The 21233-nt window shown below is 39.3% G+C and overlaps 1 protein-coding gene across 1 annotated transcript; it reads right to left on the reverse strand.

Annotated features, from left to right (window-relative positions):
* Positions 1 to 226: 226 nt before the first annotated feature.
* On the reverse strand, positions 227 to 17540 carry frzb (frizzled related protein). Its single transcript, XM_044132313.1, has 8 exons — positions 17183 to 17540; positions 9528 to 9776; positions 7613 to 7648; positions 6399 to 6458; positions 6061 to 6126; positions 4766 to 4970; positions 4458 to 4521; positions 227 to 3207 (listed from the first exon to the last, which is right to left on the reverse strand). The coding sequence occupies exons 1-8, from the start codon at positions 17385 to 17387 to the stop codon at positions 3151 to 3153; spliced, it is 942 nt and encodes a 313-aa protein (XP_043988248.1). The 5' UTR covers positions 17388 to 17540; the 3' UTR covers positions 227 to 3150.
* Between the last annotated feature and the right edge of the window lie 3693 nt (positions 17541 to 21233).

The raw sequence follows: 21233 nt of genomic DNA on the forward strand, positions 1-21233 counted from the left end.
AGAAACACACATTACAAACGGCCAGAACAGACCTGAGAGTCTGAAGTCTGAACATTTGTCGTCTCACTAGAATTCAAAACACATATCCAAAAAATACCCATATTAAAGAAACATCCTACAAAGCTTTTATACTTAAAGACTGTGCGAAATCTGTGGACCATTTATTTTCACTTTGCATCTTTATTTGAAATAAAATGTAAAAAAAAAAAAAAAAGTAAAATCAAAATTGCTTAAAATTGTTTTTATTTGGTTCTCTGCATTTGCATATTCAACTTAACACATACAATCGCACATAAAAAAATTATAGAATACAAAAAACTGGTCTTATACATACATACAGGATATGCAAAAATTATATGTATACTGGATACATAACTATATATCTATATACAGGATATAGAAGAATCGAAACTGTACACATGATCTAATGAAACTATGGATCTGAAAATAATGTCAGTTTCAGTTTGACCCCAAATCAACAAAGAAGTACAATCCCAAAATAATTCCTAAACCTGGCAGATTTAGGCTTAAACAAATCTTTTAATATTAACCACAAATTTCTGCAGACTGAAAGTAATATTATTGTTTTGGTGCAGAAAGTCTGGACTTCAACCTGAGAATTTGTGGCAGGAGCTAAAGAGCTAGCTAGACTACAATTCTAGTTTATAGCTAGCTATTAACTAGTGACTTTGTTTGTTTCCTCCGCTGCTATTGCTAAAACTAGCTTGTTCAGCTAGTCTTAGTCATTACTAAAAATACGCAGGAAGAGAACAAAGGTATGCAGTCCGTGTTGACCACACTTCTAAATATATAATTAACATTAACAGCCCTTCTCTCCAATGGAGGATGGTTCTTTACAGCGCAGGCAAATTCAAATTGTTGAATGGGCGCATTACATACCTCACTGCCAAACTTTAGCAACTGGATAAAATGTAAAACTTCAACAGCGTCCATGCCTTCTGCACGAAGTGCAGAACAAGAGGCTGGTTTTTATCATGCTAACTTTATATGAAACAAACTTTTTAGCTGAAAAAAGAAATCATTTTAAATGTAAGTCTGCCAGGTCTACAGATAATTTTGGGATTAACTGTATGCTATGGGAAAAGGTAACTACCTCCTTCTTATTAAATCACAAATTAGATGTCTACCACATCCCATTTCTCATTATTGTTGGTCCTTTAGAATCAATGAATCGTCTAAACAGGACATTTGACAATATGAAAGATTTCAAAAAGCAGAATATAAAGTCCCAACATCTAAGGATTTCGAATTGTAGTGAATTGTAGTGAAGCTTCAGAGGAGAAATTTACAGCCAGAGGCATTAACGACTCATCCTGGAGGTTACAAAGCAACGCAGAACGTTTAAGCCTCAGTTAAGGTCAGGAATCATAATTAGAGGACCTTAAAATACCTTTTTCTCAAATTAAGTCCAGAGTGAAAATCTGGCCCTTGCCCTCCTTAGCGAAAACACTGAGACATTTAGACCGATCTGTATCTTGATCTATAATCTCAAAGACATCAACCATTGTGCCTCTCAGTCAACGCTGTGATGTAGTTTATTGGTTTTGTAGTCCAATGTGACAGAGAAGAAGCTCAACCTCGCCATCGCTCTGGACGAAACACTCCACTCGTGTTTTTGTTTTACGTTATTCGCATTCTTCTCATGTTTACCGCTAACCTTGTGTGGAGGCCATACGCGCATGTCCTACGCTACATGTTTAGCTTTACTTACAGGTCCAGTGAGTGAAAATCACCATTTGGGGCTGTTCCTGATGTTTCTATGTGTATAAAATCATTTCTGGAAATGATCCCATGTGGATGATAATATTTTTTTAAACTGACATGTTTCAGGTAAAAAAATAAAATTCCCATGTAAAGGTAATGAAATTGGAGTTAATAAAGATGGTTGAAAACCACTGATGTGTTAGCGCAGCTCCAAGTAGCAGCTAAATTCTTTATTACACTGAATTTATTACACAGTATCTTTGGTCTGGTTTCTTGTGAAATTAGACAAAACAAAAACACACCTGAAACAGGTGAGAACTAATTTATGAACAACTTATAAAATATTTAAAAAATACTAATTCCACTTAGAATCAATATTAAGGAATCTTTTACCTAAATAAAGCTCATATCTTGCAGAAAAGTTTCTTGTAATTTACCTTTGTTTTACTTTAAGTATACTAAGCCCTGCATTAGAAACTAGACCAAAAACACCTGGTCAGATTTTGTGTTCGTGCAGTGTGCAAACTTCAAAGTCAGGTTCAGATTTTCTACCCTGAGGCCTGTCACCCTGGCAACTGTTAAAAAACACACCGAAAGAAGTTGCCTGTGAATTGGTCTCCGTTTAAAATTCACACAGTCTGCATGTCGAACTCACCAACAAAATGAAACAACTAACTAATAAAAACCAAACAGACCAAACAACCTCACCCTGTCTAGGATTTGAGACTACGTCTGGGGCTGTATCGTCAGTTTCTGGGTCTTTGTAAATTATGAGCAGCTGGTTGTTCAGCTTTAAGGTTTCCCATGAAATTAAACAATATGAACCATGACCACATTGTAAGCAGCTGATTTAAGTTTATTGTCTACTAAAAAGGAGGGTTTCCGATCCAGAACCCAGAAATCTTTGGCAACAGTAGATGTTCTTGTTCCCGTGTTGGTAAATGCTCTTTCATCTTTAAGCTGAGTGAAGTCCAGTTCGTGGTTCCACATCCATTATGAGAAAACCCACATGGCTTTGCTGTCACTTCAATCACTGTCAATCACCATGGTAACTTGGGCCTCATCCAGGATTATATAAAATCAGAATCTGGAGGGGAGCAATCGAGCCAATATGGCTGCCTTTGAAAAAACGTTTGGTCCGAAAACAAGAGAAGAAAAAAAAAAGAATTATGCATTTGCCAACATATTTAAAGCTCCGCCTCTCCACTCGTTTGTATATACATACATACAGAGACACAATGACAAAAACACACTGAATAATGTCTGTGCAAAGAAAATGACAAGGCCAAAATCTGATACCAATCAGTCTGAAAAATGAAGAGATGAACTACATTCAGCTACGACAGCCTGTTATAGTGCAATATCAACACAAACACACACACATGCACACACACCAACACACGCATTCAGACAGAGGGTGAGATCTCAGTGGCGACTTCGGCGTGAATATGCTGAGGATGCCTGCAGGGCCTGATCCCATTTCTGGAGAGGAGAAAAAAACAAAGTGTGAAGCTTCAAACCTACAAGAGTTTCCCGTTCTTGTGAGACAAGGAGAGTCGACAGCATGAACAGGTAAGAGAGCGCCACCTGCTTACTGCTTTCAGTAGTAAGTGAAGGAGCAACTCAGAAATATAGTCTCAATATTAAACTGAGACTAAATTTGTCCTTTACTACAAATTTCCTCTCAAACTTTTCAGAACAAATATCATCTCAGTAGATGTAGTTTTCTAAGTACATGTCCTTTTCTGTGGAATGCAACTTGAAGCTATTTGCAGAAAGTTTGCCTATTGCAAGACTCTTTTGTGGAGCGTTTCGGAAATATTTAGAAGGAATGCAGCTTGGGAAACTACAACATCTAGGAGCAATGCTACTTGACATACTATTGGCTGGTGTTTCCAAAGTAGCCAGGAGTGCCAGTTTTTTTTTTCCTTAGTGCTGATTGGCTGAAGCTCGATGAGTGTAGAAGAGATGTTAGCTTCTGTGGTAAATGGTTTCCACTGTACATATTAATGCATATAGAGGTACACTGTACTGGGTTTATGTACTGTAAAAATTTAAAGAATTTTTTCTGTACTTTCTGCTTCACGCATTGCATCATGGGAAAATGAACTCTTACAAGGCGCAAAAATTGGTTTGTTGTACGGTTGGCAATAAAAGCAGCTACCTGGACAATGCACTATCGTTTTGACCTTTTTGGCACATCTGTGATATGTAAAATAAATCAAACTTTTTTTTCCTTTGAGAGAGTAATAGTTAACTGAGGTAGTAGTTGTCTGACGTTGGGAGACTAGCGTTTTTAACAGCGGAAATGTCTGCGGATGTACCAGGAGATGTGCTGAAGAAACACTGAAAATTTTAGTTTTTAATGACAGAAATGTTTGTTAATGTAACGGGAGATAGGCCGAAAAAATACAAAAAATTTTGGTTTTGGATTAACAGAAATGTGAGTAAATTCACCATGACAAATTGTTATATCACAGTAAAAATCTGTTTTAGAGTTGACAGATATTTTCAATTTTTTTTTCAATTATGACCTTCATTGAAAATGGGCTAGTATTTTTAAAAAGAAATAGCAAATATCCTAATTTATTAGGGTTGGTATGCTTAGGTACAATACTACCATATGATATTCCACCCACTCTAATTAGCCTTAACTTGAGGCTAGTTAGCTCTGCCTGCTAACTGGCTAGTGGAGAGAGTATCTTATGTGAGTAATCAAGTCCAGTACAAACCTTGACTTTCCTGCGCATTTTGTCCTTCCACTTTTGCGCAATGGAGCTATCAATCAGAAGCAACCTACAGCCACAGGAAACATTAAGAGGTAAATAAAGTTCATAGTTGGACTTCTGAGCGACTCATTTCAATGGTAATCTACAGCATCAAACATCGAAGAAGGACAAGAAGGCCAAGTGTTATTGCCAAAGAACAAAAACTGGAACACAGAAATAGCAAGGTGAATTCACAATGCATTTACTCTTTATGTGTCCAGGTTCCACAGATGTCTGCAATGATACTTTTATTATAACTGTGCCACTCGTACCTGGACCTTTCTTCATTCTCGTAGCCCATGATGATATACTCCTCCCCAGCGATGAGAGGAGGACACAGGCAGGACGAGGAGTAGTAGAGGGTCTGCATCTCCTTAGGAATGTTGACCAGGGAGGACTTGAGCACCTCCTTCACGTCCACCACCGCCGTGGGCTCCAGGCCACGATTTCTAACCTCCCTCACCCTCGCTCTGATGACTGAAGAGCGAGAGAACATAGCTAAATTTTCTCTTCTGGACAAATTCCCTCCAATATGCAGTCAAGAAATTAGAATATGTGTTCCAATGAGGTACGATTGTCAGATTAAAAGTACCTTTTGAAAATAACCTGCCATACAAGGGTAAATCAGAACCCTATGCAATGGAGCAGGATTTATTTTCTTTGACCAAATCAAAATATTATGGTCTCTTTGGGTGTGCCTCAAGGTCCCCCTGTTGGTCCCCAAAGGTTTCATTTTACATTGTTAAAAATGTCAACCAAATCCTACTGGTGTCAAATGTTAAATAGACCAAAAGTTTGCTGAAACCTTAATTTAAAAGACACATGAAACGAATAAAGGATTTTTAATGTCTTCACTGACCAACTTACTGAAACCACTTTGAAACCAATTTTGCTTTCAACAGAAAAATACACATCCATCATACTTTTACCTGATATTGGCCCAATTATTTTTCATACAGCCCTATAGAAGTGTCAAGCCCAAAGACAGAATGCATTCCTGGATCTCAGAGTGTTTTATTTAGAATGATTAGGAGTTGGAAGAGGAACTTGGAGCCTGGATGTTGACGGATTTTTGCATAGAAAAATTTGTATACTGTATATTGTATTTGTACATTGTATTACATCTTGTATACATTGCACTTGAAATCCATCCGTCCATCCATTTTCTTACACCCTTGTCCCTTGTGGGGTTGGGAGGTGCTGGTGTCTATCTCCAGCTAACGTTTAGGGTGAGAGGCGGAGTCACCCTGGACAGGTCACCAGTCTGTTGCAGGGCAACACAGAGACAGACTGGACAAACAACCACACACATTTAGAGACCAATTTACCAAACAGCCATGTTTTTGGACTGTGGGAGGAAATCGGAGAACCCGGAGAGAACCCACCATGCACAGGGAGAACATGCAAACTCCATGCAGAAAGATCCCGGGCCGGGAATCGAACCCAGGACCTTCTTGCTGCAAGGCAACAGCTCTACCAACTACACCACTGTGCAGCCCTGCACTTGAAATATTAATGATTATACATCACATTTTAAAATAACATTTTCAAGTCTCAAATCACTCACCGTAGTTATAGTTGTTGTTCACGTACGTTTTCTGTCCCATTTTGACCGTCTTACATTTGCAGCGAACTAGAAACATAGCAAAAATATTTTTATTGGGTTATATTTGGCATTCATTTCATTAGACCCTTAAAGCCTGCATTTATATTACACAACCAGATGCTAAATTAATTAGTTAGCTTGCTTTAATTTTCCATTTGCAATTAGTCCAAATTTGTTAGTTTGATGCTAATTAGCGACAATAGGCTGTTAATAGGAAAAATTTTCAAATCTCAGTCATATGTTTTCTCTCTCCTGCCTGAAATGGGAAAAAAAGAGATGAAGAGAGGGTGGGGCCTCACCTCCATTTGCTCCCTGGCAGTGAAAGTTGTTGGGGTCCATTGGAAAGTCTGGACTGGATTCTGTGATGGACAAGCAGAGTTTGATTAAGAGTCCAAACATAGCGTAGCTGGGAAAATGAATAAATTTTTATGTGATTTGACCCTTCATCTGGGATTATACCACTAAAAATTATTATTTATAAAGACTCAGATCAAAGTGGAGATTTGTGAAAACTTTGTAACTGTGTTTGCGTGTATACATGAGAGAACAGAGATTTATGGTTCTATGTACTAGAGTCTGTGATGAATAATGCGCCAATATATAAACATACTTGCTTTGTCATGGTTCCCAAATCAACATTGTCTTGTGTTTTATTAACTTTATAATGCACTTTTTAAAAGTAAGGGTGTCCCAATCTGATACTGATATTGGAAATTGGTCAGATATCAGCCAAAAAACAAAGTATTGGATTATGTCAGTCTGCATCTAAAATCTCCAATATTAGCATGGCGATAGAAGTATTCCGCTCCAGCATTTAGTCCGCCCCGGTATTTCTATCCACCAGAGCTTGTATCCTACAGAGAACCATTGGTTAATAAGTTTCTTTTTATATCTATTGTGGACTACTGTTCTCGATTTGAGTGATGCCACTTGATGACATCACTCAAACCTTTTCTAACATTCCACACTACAAACTAAATAAAAATATTGCAGATACTTGCAGATTTCTTATCGGGCCAATATTGATATTGGCTAATAATCAAAGATGCAATATTGGTATCATATCGGAAGTGGAAAAGTTGTATTAAAACTCCACCATTTAAAAATAGTTCAGTCTATATTTCTGTTCACACAAATGAACCTTCTGTGTGACATGTAGAACTCCAACCAGGAAGTCATTGTTGTTTTGAAGAATTCTGATTGGCTGGCAGGTTTTAGCTTTGCACTACACTGCCCCCTACGGTTTTGGCATGTTTAAAATAACACAAAGGGTGTATTTATGCAATTTAATGTGGATAAGACCTTTTCAGAGACCAAACAATAGTGTTTTTTAAATGATGCAGCGTTTTCCGAAAGGTCTGCCTACATGTGTACAAGGTCTATAGTTAGCACTGCTATGATAGCACTTTATATTTATATTATATTATTTTATTATCTCTTGTTGGAGGGTTCTACATAAGAAAATAATCTTTTGTTGTTTATTTATATATTTTATTCAATTTTAAAACCTCACCTGGGTTACACCTGGAGGGGTCCTGGAGGTATGGGTCTGCAGAAACATGGAGGGAAAATATTCACTTTTTCACAAAGAAGCTGGTTTTCTTCTATAGAAAAAGGAAGGCAGAACGTGTGTCCTGTCACTACACAGAGTAAATGAAATGACGTGTGACTGGTTTGGTGTGCTGGAAGAAACATTCGAGATAGATTTGATGCTAAATGTCACAGATTGATCAAAACCTGTCAGACGTCAGATCACCAAGTGACTATAAGGCACCAGGCTGCTTTCGGTTCTCGTTGGAAGAAAGTTGCTGCTCAGATCCGCCTTCTAGAAAGTCCCGTTGCAGCAACATTTTTAATCAAACCCAGAATCTAAAGAAATCCCACACACGATTCCAACCGTCTGCGCGACGTTTAATCACAGCTGCGGATCGGATCAGGGCGGCCTCGGCTGAAGCCAGATGAGCTCGGTTGGGTGGTTGGGTGAGCTCGTGGTTCTCCCCGCCGTGTTCCGTGCCTGCTTTTGGACTTCGGGGGAACACTTTGAACGTTTCACCAAATCACAACGAGAGGACAATCCAGAGGCCCCCGCCACGTCCAGCGGGCCGTGGGCGTTTTGTCGAGGAGATCAGGATGAGATTGTGTTTTTTTTAGTTTAGTTTAGTTTAGTTTTTTTTTTCTTCAGGACTCCCCGCTCCCGGCTCCGCTCGGAAAGAGGCCAAGGACAGCGAGGGTTTTACTGAGTGTCAAACGAGTGGGCTGCGACTATCAAGGAGCTCTTTGAGAAAGTCGGTGGGAGTGGAAATGACTCATGCTATCTGTTTGTGAGGAAAGCAAAACAGAGCTGCAGGAGAAGGAACGCGGCTGAAAACGCTGATAGGACTCGGTTTCTCTGGGAAAACGGGCCACGTCTGTCAGAGAGAGAGAGAGATAGCATGCTAGTTCAGAAGCAGCCTAGAAACTAACCCATAAAGGTCCTTCAGTTTGTGGGATTTACTTGAATGGGACAACTTTTACACTACAAAAATACAAAATATTCAGTATTTTTGGTCTAGTTGCTAATGCAAATGTCTTATTACACTTTAAAAAAGGGAAAGCTAAACTCCAAGTAATTTTTCAGCAAGATACTAGAGCTTGTTAATTTATTCACATTGACAAAAAAGTACTTGCTGCATTGCCAGATTATTGTTTCACCTATTACAAGGGGAAAATGTCTCGCTATAAGTGAAGTAACTAGCCAATGGAACGGGTACTTAAAAAAAAATAGATATATATTTTTTATGACTTATAAAACATAAATCCTAAAAGTGTGGTGCACATTTGTATTTAGCAGGAGTGTCCAATGTATGGTGTGGGGCCCATTAATGACTGTCTGAATTATTTTGTTTAGGCCTCAGGGGTCTGGTTGATGCAGATGGATACTTTTATTATTATTATTTTTTGGCTGTAGTTGTTTGTTGGCTCTAGTGAGGTTTTTTTTTGGCTCTAGTTGCCTTTATTTGATAGTGAACTGACAGGAAAGTGGGTACTGAGAGACTGGGGAAGACATGCGGCAAAGGTCATCAGGCAGGGAATCGAACCTGCGACTACCGCATCGAGGACTGAGGCCTCCATACGTGGGTTGTGCTAAACCCCTGTGCCACTACAGCACCCCATACTTTTATTATTTATATATCTTTACAAACAAATGAAATCATCGTGAAATAAAATAAATATTAAGTATCGTAGAAACTTTTTATGATTTACACCAGGGGTCACGTTAACAGAAAGTTTTCCATATTTGACTGGTTTTTTTTTAAAATAACAAAATAATCTGAAGTCTGTCTGTCATTTTGGCAGACTACAATTTACACCCCTGACTACTCTGTGCAGAAGATAATTTCAGAATGTCCTCTACCCATCAGCCATTTCATGAAAGATTATGTGAATACCTGGTCCGTCTGCCTTGACGATGGCCTCAGGTGAGATGCACACTCCGCGGTCGTACAGCGGCAGCTCGCTGCAGGCCAGGCTGTCGGGCCAGCTGTGGTTGTACCGCTTCATCACCGGCTCGCAGCCGGACTTCGCCCGCTCGCACACCGCCTTGCAGGGCTTGATGGGCTCATGCTGGAAGTCGATGGTGCAGATTGGGGCGTACATGGCACACAAGAAGAAGAGTAGATCTGGACTGCATCCAGTACCTGACAGAACAGGAAACCATAAAGTTTTTTATTTTATTTTTTAAAATCAACCATTAAATTGCTTTTTTCACATGACTTGATTGGTTTGGATAGCTTTCACATCCTTTATAGATTACATCATCAATTGAAAACTGCTTTTTGTATTTGCTCAAGTCATTTTTGATACTAATTACTTGGTGAAATGAAAAATTTGAAAACCTTTTTCAGTCTCTTGTTCTGCATGTTAAATTGAGACTTATTTTCCACTTTAACATCAATGTGCTTTGGGTTTCTGTGGTAAATCCAAAGCATGGACCAGGGTGATTATAAGGTAAAAACTAACTGAAACTGAAGTGGAGTTCACAGGTTCTTGTGTTATATTAAGCAACAGCAATAAGATAGAAGCATCATCCTGATAATTATTCATATGTTTTGTTTGTTAATCAAGTTTTTTCAGCAACAAGGCAGTTCAAAGTACTTTATACCATAAAAACATCATGCAGTCACCAATTATGAAGCAAGTAAAACATTATATTTTATCTAAAGCAATTGTCAAAATCAAGCAAATATACCTCAGATATGTTGGTCAATGTTCCAGTTACTATGAATCAAAGGTATTTCTAAACAGGTGGGTTTTTAGTAGGACTTGATATGGCTGAAAAACGTATCACGATATAGAGGTTCTGTATTAGTCGATAATTCTTGATTAGTTTTTACTTTTAAATATCTGTAATACCAAATTGATGACATAACTTTTTCTGTTTTATCCACAGTTTTCACTTCACGCCATTATTATTATTATTATTATTATTATTATTATTATTATTATTATTATTATTATTATTATTATTATTATTTAAAGCAGTTTTGAGGCACGGTGGCGAAATATGAAACTGCTGCTGCGCAAGTTACTCAACAGGTTGTTGCTAGGTAACTAAAGAAAGAGAGTGAGTTGGTTGACGCCACCAACCTTCCTTTCTTCTGTCAATATCCCCCAGAATGCTGTTTGGTTCTGGATCGGAGTTCAGTGAAATTATTTAACATTCTATTGGACTTATTTTCTATTGACATTGATCATGTGTTTATGGTGAGGTATATTGCTATTGATTAATTGCCCAGCTCCCGTTTTGACCCTAAGAGCGACTTCCTGTAGAGACATTGAAATGCGTCTCTTCACCTGATCTCTTGGCCTTCAAGATTGAATGAGGAACTCAGTTTTTTGTGGGGAGCTTGTAGAGCACTTCCTCATCAAAAGGTAGTCTTCCACTGAACCTCCCATTGGAGGTTTTCCAGGCACCGCTTAAAACTCGGAGGAGGGAATATTTATCCCTTCTGACCTGGGAACACTCTGGGATCCCCAAAGTGAGTTGGAGCTTTGCCAGGGGAAAGAGGCGTCCAAGTTTGCCTCAACAACCCGGTTTCATAGAAGTGGACGAGAATGGATGGATGGCAGTGAGGTACAACATCAAGAACATAAACCAACTTCCTTCCTCTCCCGAGAGGCTCCTACATCTGCTAAATGGAAACATTTTTGAAGGATGCTTACTCAGTCTCAGCTCAGTTCATTTGAACTTGAGTTGTTGGTTTTTCCCCTCAGCAGGAAGGACTTCTCTTACAGCAGAGCAGCGTGTTGCATTCGGGAACCGCGGACCGACCGCACGCAGGAGGTGCAGCGGGATGGTTACCGCGACTACCACCCCGCTGCACATTTCAAACAAGACGGAACCAGAAGAGGTTCAAAACAGGGTGGGAGATAAATCAGCCTTTTTATTGTAAGAGCATGCCTGAGGTTTGGCTTGGTTTGGCTTCACAATGAAGTCACAGAAAGATGCTGAACTCATAACCTGAAGCTGCTTCCTAAATGTTGGGTCATGGGTCTCTCATCAGGACGTTCTGATTTTAGTTGGAGTTTTCTCACTTGCAACTTTTAAGACTCGTATGAACTCAGCTGCGCTCCGCTAATCCCAAAACGTCAGGAGGGTTTGAATTCCTTCAAATTTCCACTGTTCTTCTAGAATTTATTCAGAATACAAGACTCCAAATTAAAACTTAAACCAAGGCTAAAAACCAAGGCTCGACAGTAAATCAATAACATATGTCGCCATTGACATGTGATCAATATCAATTGAAAATATTTCCAATAGGATGTTTTAGAATTTCACTGAACTTTGTGCCAGAACCGCACAGCATTCTGGGGGATGTAAGCACAGGAAAGGCTTTAGCTGCTCAATCTCTCACAGCTTGATAAGCTAGGTTGGTAGCTTAGCTTAGCTCTCTCACAGCCCCTGATGTAAACCATTTCATTGTTGCTACGGTGATATCTTTAGGATTATTGTTGTGCTGGTAGGTGAACCTCAGTCATATTCTTGGATGTTTTAAGGATTTCACCAGGTTTTCTCCCAGGACTGCTGTGTGTTTACCTCCGTCTATCGGCCCCCCAAAGAATCCCCACAGCATGATACTCCCACCACCATGTTTCAGTGAGGAGGGTGGAATGCCAAGGGTGACAGAGTGCACGTTTTCTGCGATTCACATGCAGTCCAACATGTGAAACCAGAGTTCTTCCTTCCACACTTTCTATGCCGGCAAATAGAAATTCTCTCGGCTTTCCTTCAACAGTTGCTGTGTTGTTAGTCGGTTATCTAAAACCTAAAATCTTTCTTCTTTTTTTTCCTCCTGTGTTTAACCTTTAGAGGTTAAGAGAAGAAAGGCTTTCTCCTCTTAAACAGAAGGACAAAACTGAAATGGTGTAGTTCAGTACAGCTGGTGAAATTCGCATCCAGAGAGCGGCTACCTTTTCAGTTCATTTTAAAATCAAAATATCCAAGCGCGTTGTCCGAAATGTGACAAAACAATTCCTTTTGCAATACCTGGAAGGAATTGGAGAGCACTTTCTAAAGTAATTTGAAAAACATTTTCCTTTTAAATCTGAACCATAAATGTCCACTTAATGAAAATCCCAATCCTCAAAAGTATTCGGTGCGCACAGAGGCTGGTGGGAAAAAGAAGAAAAACACACACGAGGCTTTACCGATGTTAGTGGGATTCATCCAGTAAGCAGCACGGATAACTGAACTGTATTTCCTGGCAGCTCATCCAGTTTTCTGCTTGAGGATCAGATGTTCCAAATCCAGTTGGATGTGCGCAGGCAACAGAAAACAAGCGTCAACGAGCACAGCAGACGGCAACGTTTCGTCCCCTAGGAAAACTAAAAGCCTCAATTTCTTAGCCAAATCAAGTTCTCCATTTTGTTGCAAGAGAAGAAAGTAACATTTATTATTCTCCCTGAGATATGTCCTGATAAGGAGCATAAGTCGATACAAAAACAAAGAAAACCCTCACACAGTCAAATATCTTTGGTCTATAGACTTAGCTGGTGTGTGTGCAGAATGTGCAGATCTACCCAGTATTGTTATCCAGTTTCTGGTGTAAATATCTTAGTTCACTCAAAATAAGACAAAACCGACTTTTCAACTATAAATAGGAGCTTGATTTAAGTCAATTACTCCTTAATATTGATGAAAAAGTACTAGTTCCATCGGCAGATAATTATACTTAATATGAGACATTTTTCCCATATGAGAAGTGAAATAATCTGGAAATTATTTCCAGATTATTGATGAAAAACTAGTAATTTTTCATCAATATTAAGGAGTAATTGACTTAAATCAAGCTCCTATTTATAGTTGAAAAGTTACTTGTAAGTTGGTTTTGTCTTATTTTAAATGTACTAAGATATTTACACCAGAAACTAGACTAAAATACTGAGATTTTGTGTTTTTACAGTGTATTGGCTCAAATAGCTGCTGAAAAAAATCGTCACATTCCATGTCTGTCGGTTTTGATCACTGAACTTCTAATTCCCATCCACCACTATTTATTTTTATTTTATTTATTTATTTATTTATTTATTCCCCCACCAGGGGGTCCTTTTTGTGGGCTCTAGTGTCCCTTATTCAACAGTAGGTTGACAGGAAAGGGGGAAAGACATGTGGAAAATGTCGTCGGGTCCGGGAATCGAACCCGCGACGGCCGCGTCGAGGACTGAAGGCCTCCAAACGTGGGGCGCGCTACCCTCTACGCCACTGGAGCACGCCCCAGCCACCACTATTTTAATGTGAAGCCATGCGGATATCTAAAATATCTGACCAAAAAAAAAAAAAACTAAACAAAAAATCCTGCCCATCTCCATGGGTTGGTTGCTTTTTGCTCAAGTGTGACTGAAAAGGCTGATCCTGCGTGAAACCAAAACCGGCAGCACAAAACACAGAGAAGCAGAGCAGAGCCACATGATTTATATCTGTGGGATTGGTGTAATGCATCATGGTGGCTCAGATGCTTAGTCTCGGTTTATGCACGGCCTTGTTTTCCCTGCCAGGGTTATCGGTACCTGGCAGGTTCTGAGAAACCTGATTATCTGAAAACCAGGGGCACGTTGGGTGCAGCCGGAACAAATATTCATCATGATTAATCGTGATGAATATTTGTTATTAAAGTTGCCATCAACTAATTTAGTGGCCGATTAATCGTTAGCTGAAGAACACAAACTCAATAAAAATCGGCTGTTTGCTGAAAGAACAACTCACTCAGAGCTGTGAGAAAACCAAAACTGTAGAAAAATAAATACATTTTTCATATAACAGTAAAAAACTTTCCATGTCTGTATCTGTACCCAGAAATCCTGAAGTATCCGTTTTAGCTTCACTTGATTCAGATTCAGGAAAATCTCCTATTGGATAGCACCTGTTGCTATCCAATTAGCTAATTCAAAAAAATAAATAAATAAAAAGAACCATCAGATCAGGTCTGCACATGTTGATGTTTTAACTGCAGATTTATCCTTTTCTACAAATGTTCTCTAGAAGAATGCCGTGTTATTGCATTTTAGGCAATATCATGTTTGTTTTCTTTATAAAAGCATTAAATTACTAACTTTTCATGTAATGTTAATCTGATATTAAAAAGACTTAATGGGTCAAATGGAAAATCTGCAGACTGTGTCAATTTTATTTACACGATTTAATCGACTGATCGATTAAATCGTTTAATCAATATAGATATATAACATAATGAAAAGGGTGCAGCATGTTTACCCGGTCAAAAATAACAGAAAAAACATGAATCCATTTCCTTTGGGGGTTGATTATTTTTGTCTAAATTTAATTTCCTTTTCTTAGGACGTGACTCACTCTGGATTTAATTTGCCCAAGTTTGGTTTTCAGTGAAAGCAGCAGGATGTTTGTAGTCGTGCTAACAACCAAACAGAATCACACCGGCGGTGGATAAAAGATAAAGACTTTGCACTGTAAGGCTTTTGTTTGTGTTTCATTTAAAAAGACCTCAAACAGTTGAATCCTTGAAGATTTCACCTTGAAGATTTCACCTTGAAGATTTTTTTTCCTCTGCATCGACCGCCAGAGTTGGCAAACCAGAGAAAGATGAGGCCGCCTCACTAATCCCTCCGTCTCTTTCTGTCCAAGAAGAAACAACTTCTCAGAATTTTGGCTTCCAGGTTTACGTAACAAATACGTTTCTTTGCAAAGAAACAAAAAGCTAGAATTTGAGCTACACTTTTCATTGGAGATCGAAGCCCTAATCACTTCTAACTATTTCAGCTGTAGAAATGTCAGTATCTGTGTCTGAGCTTTGACTAGGGAGGCGGCGGTAAGTCGGGCTCGTTTCCGCTGAGGCTGCCCTTTGTCACCAATTCTGTTCAAAACTTTTATGGACACAATATATAGTCGCAGCCAAGACGTTGAGGGGATCAGTCCTTTTTCGCCTCCAGGTCGTGTCTCTGCTTTATGGAGAGAATTTGGTCCTGTTGGTTTCATCAGATCAAGAACCTACACGGTCCAGAAAACTGCCGTTTCTGGATCGGGAGAAGAGGTTCTGTTTCAGGGTGTTTTCACACCTAACAGACTGGTGGACTCGGTTCCATCGTCATATTTTCTGCTGCTGCGGTTCTCTGAGTCGAACAAACCAAAGCCTTTGAAAAACCTGTTCCTCTTCTCGCCTGTGGTGGCGCTACACCAACAACCTCTGAAGGAAACGACACGAAAACCTCGCAGAACAGCTTCCTTCTTCACGAAATGTCAACAAAAATGGAGTGGTATCTGAAGTTAGCAGTTGTAGGATTTCTCTTTTGTCTTTTAGAAAACCAGTGAGCCATTTCTTGCGTTTGTTTAGGTTGTATTTACCCAGAATGCCCTGCTTTTGGAGCGGTCTCCGGTCCGGTCCGCCTGGGGTTCACACATGCAAGCGAACTGCACCGGACGTCACTTTTATCAAACAGACACAAAGGCTTGAAGTGTTTTTTTTTTTTTTTCCTCTCTTTAGTCCGCATCAGAGTTGAAATTAGAGTTTCTTTATAGAGAACCAAACAGGCCTGGTGCGAACGTCGCCGAAGTACCTCAGGATTCCTCCAGGGGGAGCTGGTCCTAACAGGCTGCTGGCCCTGCGTCCGAGCTGAGCCCAGAAATAGCAGAACATGATAGATGGACGGGTGGAAAAGTTTATAATGACTGAGTCAAAACTGAAAAATGACCTGATTTATTAATACTTTTGTATTTTGCACAAAGAGAAAAAATATTAAATGTATTTAAAATGACACCAGATAGATATTTAATTAATGCCTTGTTTACCCAGATGTGAAATTTATGTTACTCTCAATTTTTTGTTTCTGCTAACCTGAAAATCCTGTCTAGTTAAAGTTGCAAAAGGAGCAAAACCCCCCCCCAAAAAAACACCCCAAAAACCTTAGATTAATAACATTAACACTTAATATTATTTGTTGTTGTCTCATATTTTTGTTTTGTGCCTCAGTGGAAAAAAACCCCCATGAAAAACAACAACAAAAAAAGCAGTGGCCCCGCCCACACTCCTATGAGAAATTTGGTCTCACTAATAGGCAACAAAGTTTTATTTCAACAATTTCTGTTTTACACAAAAGAAAAAGCTTTTTTTTTCTTTCCAAGAAAAAAAAACAAACAAACAAAAAAACTTTGTATGTAATGTGCTGAATAAGAAAACTAGTCAGAGATTAAAATCCCAGACATTTAAAACTGGACGCCAACTCATATTTTAAAGATGTTTTTTTTTTTTTTTTTTTTTAGTTTGCGCTGAGCATTGAGTTTGTTTGGAGGGAGGAAAGAAAATACTTAGTATTATTTATTTTTTTTGTCTAAGATGATTTATGCGAATACTTAAATAATAAATATTAAGATGCCCAGCAAATATCATACTATTGTAACCAAAATAAGGAACTTGGAAGGATCTATCATGAAGAAGTTGAAGCAAACTTTGAAAACTTTTTTTTTTTTTAAACCCTAAACGTAACACTTAAACTAAAACTAAAAATATATCCAGATATTGTAGAAAACGCCTGATTTATATTTAATTGGTTTTTATGAGCGCAGCCCTGAACTCACCCAGCAGCCCCTCGAACTGCTCGATGGCCAGCACCGCGTTGTCCTGCGTGCTGTGGTGGAGGTGGTTCGGCATCTTGGTCATGTTCCACGGCATGGACCGGCACATCGGGATCCGGACCGGCTCGCAGGCAGCCGCCCGGACAGCGGGCGGCCACACGGCGCAGGACACGGCCAGCAGAGACACGCAGAGTCCCGCGGAGAGCATGACCGGGGTGGGGGGGAGGTGATGGGGCGGTGAAAAGGAACGGCGGTCCAGTCGGTGCTCGGTGAGTTTAGATCCAAATCAGGACGGGACCTGACCTGCTGCTGCTGCTCTCTGCTCCTGCAGCCGGAGCAAGGGTGGAGTTGCTTTCTTATGCAGACTCCCACCACCACCCTCCTCCTCTTCTCCTCTTCTTCAGGCCCTCCTCCTCTGCCATGCTCACCTCTCCTCCTCCTCCTCCTCCCTGATCCTCTGCACTAAAAAACAGATTCCTTTTTGATGAAAAGTCAACATTGCTTAAGCCCCGGAAAGCTCCTGGGTGCTTGTGCCATTACATCTACAGGAGTAAGTGTGGGGCACTCACTGGCTGCATTTCCCTCCACCTAAAGTTGGAGTAATCCCACTGCAGGCTGCATTACACTTATATATTCAAGGTTTATTGGATGCAGTTATTAGTCTTCTGTCTATTTTAGTGTCATGGGATATATACGCCTGTCTGTTTCCAGTTTTGCGGGGGCCCAATCTACAGTGAAGAAATTTCTAACTCCTTACGTGGCTCACTGAAATGCCACCATCGATTACATCTTAGAAGCAGTTCTATGTGTTTTCAGGCAACATAGTGCCAGTACATAGCACAATCAAGTAACTGTTAACTTCAGTTGTTATAAAAATGTTGTATATTTCAAATATGACTTAACCCACAAGGCTGCACAGTGGTGTAGTTGGTAGTAATGCTGCCTTGCAGCAAGAAGGTTCTGGGTTCGATTCCCAGCCTGGGGTCTTTCTGCATGGAATTTGCATGTTCTCCTTGTGCATGGTGGGTTCTGGCTTCCTCCCACAGTCCAAAAACTTGACTGATCTTAGCTTAATTGGTCTCTCTAATTTTTCCCTAGGTGAGTGTGTGTGTGTGTGCATGTGCATGGTTGTTTGTCCTGTTTGTCTCTGTATTGCCTTGTGACACACTGGCGACCTGTCCAGAGTGATCTGCCTCTCGCCCAGAACGTAGCTGGAGATAGACACCAGCAACCCTCCTGATCCCATTAGGGACAAGGGTGTTAGAAAAAAGATGGATGGATGGATGGATGGATGGACTTAAAAGAGATCTGATTTTGTAATTTGATGCCTTGAAATTGGGCCTCTGTCTCTTTAAAAACTCCTCCTCTTTCTGAAACTCCGCCTTCAGGAAGTCATCACAACATGTCTCCTCTATTGACCCTTTAGCAACGTTTTTACCAGCGTTATACTGAGAATTAGCTTTTATAATGAATTCAGCTAATGCACAGTTCCACCAGGTGTTTGCTAATTGCTGCCCGAATACTGGGAGCTTTGTTCTCAAAGGCGGAGCTAGGTCAATCCCAGGCGTTTTGCATAGCTCAATGGTTGCCATGGGAGATTAAAGGATTTCTCAAACGTGCATGAAAGAATCAAAGCAATAATCCAGGTGTGTTTTGAGAAGGGAATGACATTACAACATGATGTGAAATTCCAAAAGGTCTATCTTACATAATAATGCTGTTTTCATTTTACTGAGATGAGGCTGAACATGCAGCTTTGGCCCACCTGGTGGCTAGGAGGCCCCAAGCAGTCACCTAGCTTGCCTATGAAAAATGGCCTCCAGGGTCTTTTTTTTTTTTCAAATCATTGTTTATTTACAAAGCGCTTTAGATAAAATGCTTTACAGGTATACTAAAGGAAATTAAATGAAGGGAATAATAACACAAAACTGTAAGAAAACTACAAGGCTGAGATGTGTTAATTAAGTCATAACACAAAGGCTAGCCTAATGATGGCGCTATATACACCAGTATAAAAATATGAGTTTTTAAAACAGTTTTGAAATCATTTAGAGATCCAGGAAACCTCACAGATTGTTCCAAAGACTGGAACAGTCTTAAGGACGTTATGAAGAACGTCATTTTTAACTTTCCTTAAAAATCTCTGATGATAAAAAAAAGTAATAAAGATTTAATTTCAAAATCAAAAATGTAAACATGGAGAAAGTGAAACATTATGTTTTTGTTCAATAGACTCACATTCAGACACTTGCTATAGTTAAGACATTAACTGTGTTTTACGTGAATGGAACCAGAACATTTTATACAACCTGTCAAACTGAGTGGGAAAGTATCTATTTAAAAAGATGTACAGCATCTTTTTTTAATGTATCAACATTTTATCGGCTGAAAACCTACCAGAGACTGAGCAGACCAGTTGGTTTGTCTTTAAAAAGCCCTTCGGTCCACCACTCATCATCTGGATTAATTGCACCTGTTTGAATTAACTGCAAATTGACATTATGAAAATGAATTTGCTTAATGGAAACAGGGCAATTTTGAAAAGAAAAAAAAAAAAACCATAATTTTTGGGTAAGAAGTCATTGGCCTATCAAAACCATTTGTTTTCCACATCACAAGAGTCACGTGATCAACAGCCAGACGTCGCCAAAGATGAAAACGAAGAGGAGGACGACGTTTTTATTTTTATTTTTTTATTGCAGCTGGCTCCAGCAGAGCTCTGAGAGTCTCTCAGCTTCACACAGTTCGGTAAAAGATGGGTGTCATTTTAACATGTTGAATCCATCGCTGTAATGTAAAATCATCGACTGCAATTTCCCCAAAATTCTGCGTAGCCGCTCCCAAGTAGGCGGGGCTTGTCGCTCCAACGCCTGAATAAGACGCCGACTGTCTCTTCTGATTGGCTGACAGATGATGAGCGTGAATATATTTCATCTAACTGTCATTGACATGATTTTTAATGACTTATGGCGTGCACAAGCTCCTTCACATGCAATTTCAATTACATTTCCTATTTAAATGAAGTAAATTTTGCAATAGAAAAATTGCTAAATTGGCACTACCACATCTATCATTTTTCAAAGGAAGAAATGCAGTTAACCGATCAAACTCCATCCTTGTCAGCATTGGTAAGACCATGTAAGACCACCAGAGACAAGATGGTGGACTTACAGGACATAATGCTAACAGCTAACAGTTTGGTGAGAACTCAACTCTGTGTATTATTATTATTATTTTTACCCATAACCTCACTTGTGAACTTGCTTTGCTTTCTTTATGTGTGGATTACTTGGGTTTCTGCCAACATCTGGTGTGAGTTATATGCCAATGGCCCCATTAGAAATACTTAAACTGAGAAAGAGTTAACACATTCAGTACTTATTTCTTTTCACTGTATGTTTGTTTTTATGACATGGCACAGCAAACTGGAAGAGATCATATCCAGCTCTATTACCCCTTAATAGCATTGCTATGCAGACGGTGGACCTTGAGAAAATTCAACATGCACTGAGCTGCTATTTGAATTCAAAAGTCTGGGAATTGTTGCACTAGACAGTTATTTACAGACATAGAGCAACTTGCTGGTTGCCTCACAGCTAAATGAAAAATGATTCTGTGGAAAACGTCTGTTTACCTGCATTCATTTGGAAACAAATGTCTTTCCTTTAGTGTGATACAGTCAACAGATAAAATCATGAAATGAAAATATATTTCACATTTCGTAAAACACCTTAAAGAGACTATTTGTCCTCTATTATTCTAGTAAATCAAAAATCAAATCCAGATTTATTTGTATATCACATTGCAGCAGCAAGACAGCTCAAAGTGCCTTACATCAGGAAAATATGAGAACAACATGAAAGCATAAAAACATTGTACGGTCACCAATTGTGAAACCAGTTACAAACATTACATTTTGTCAAATGCCATAATCAAAATCACCAGTTCCCATCAAATATGTCGATCAATATTCCAGTTATTATGGTTCAAAAGGGACTTTAAACAGCTGGGTTTTTATTCTTGATTTAAAGGAGCTCAGTGTTTCGGCTGTTCT

Source organism: Gambusia affinis, linkage group LG11 (assembly GCF_019740435.1).
Source record: "Gambusia affinis linkage group LG11, SWU_Gaff_1.0, whole genome shotgun sequence".
Classification (NCBI taxonomy): Eukaryota; Metazoa; Chordata; class Actinopteri; order Cyprinodontiformes; family Poeciliidae; genus Gambusia; species Gambusia affinis.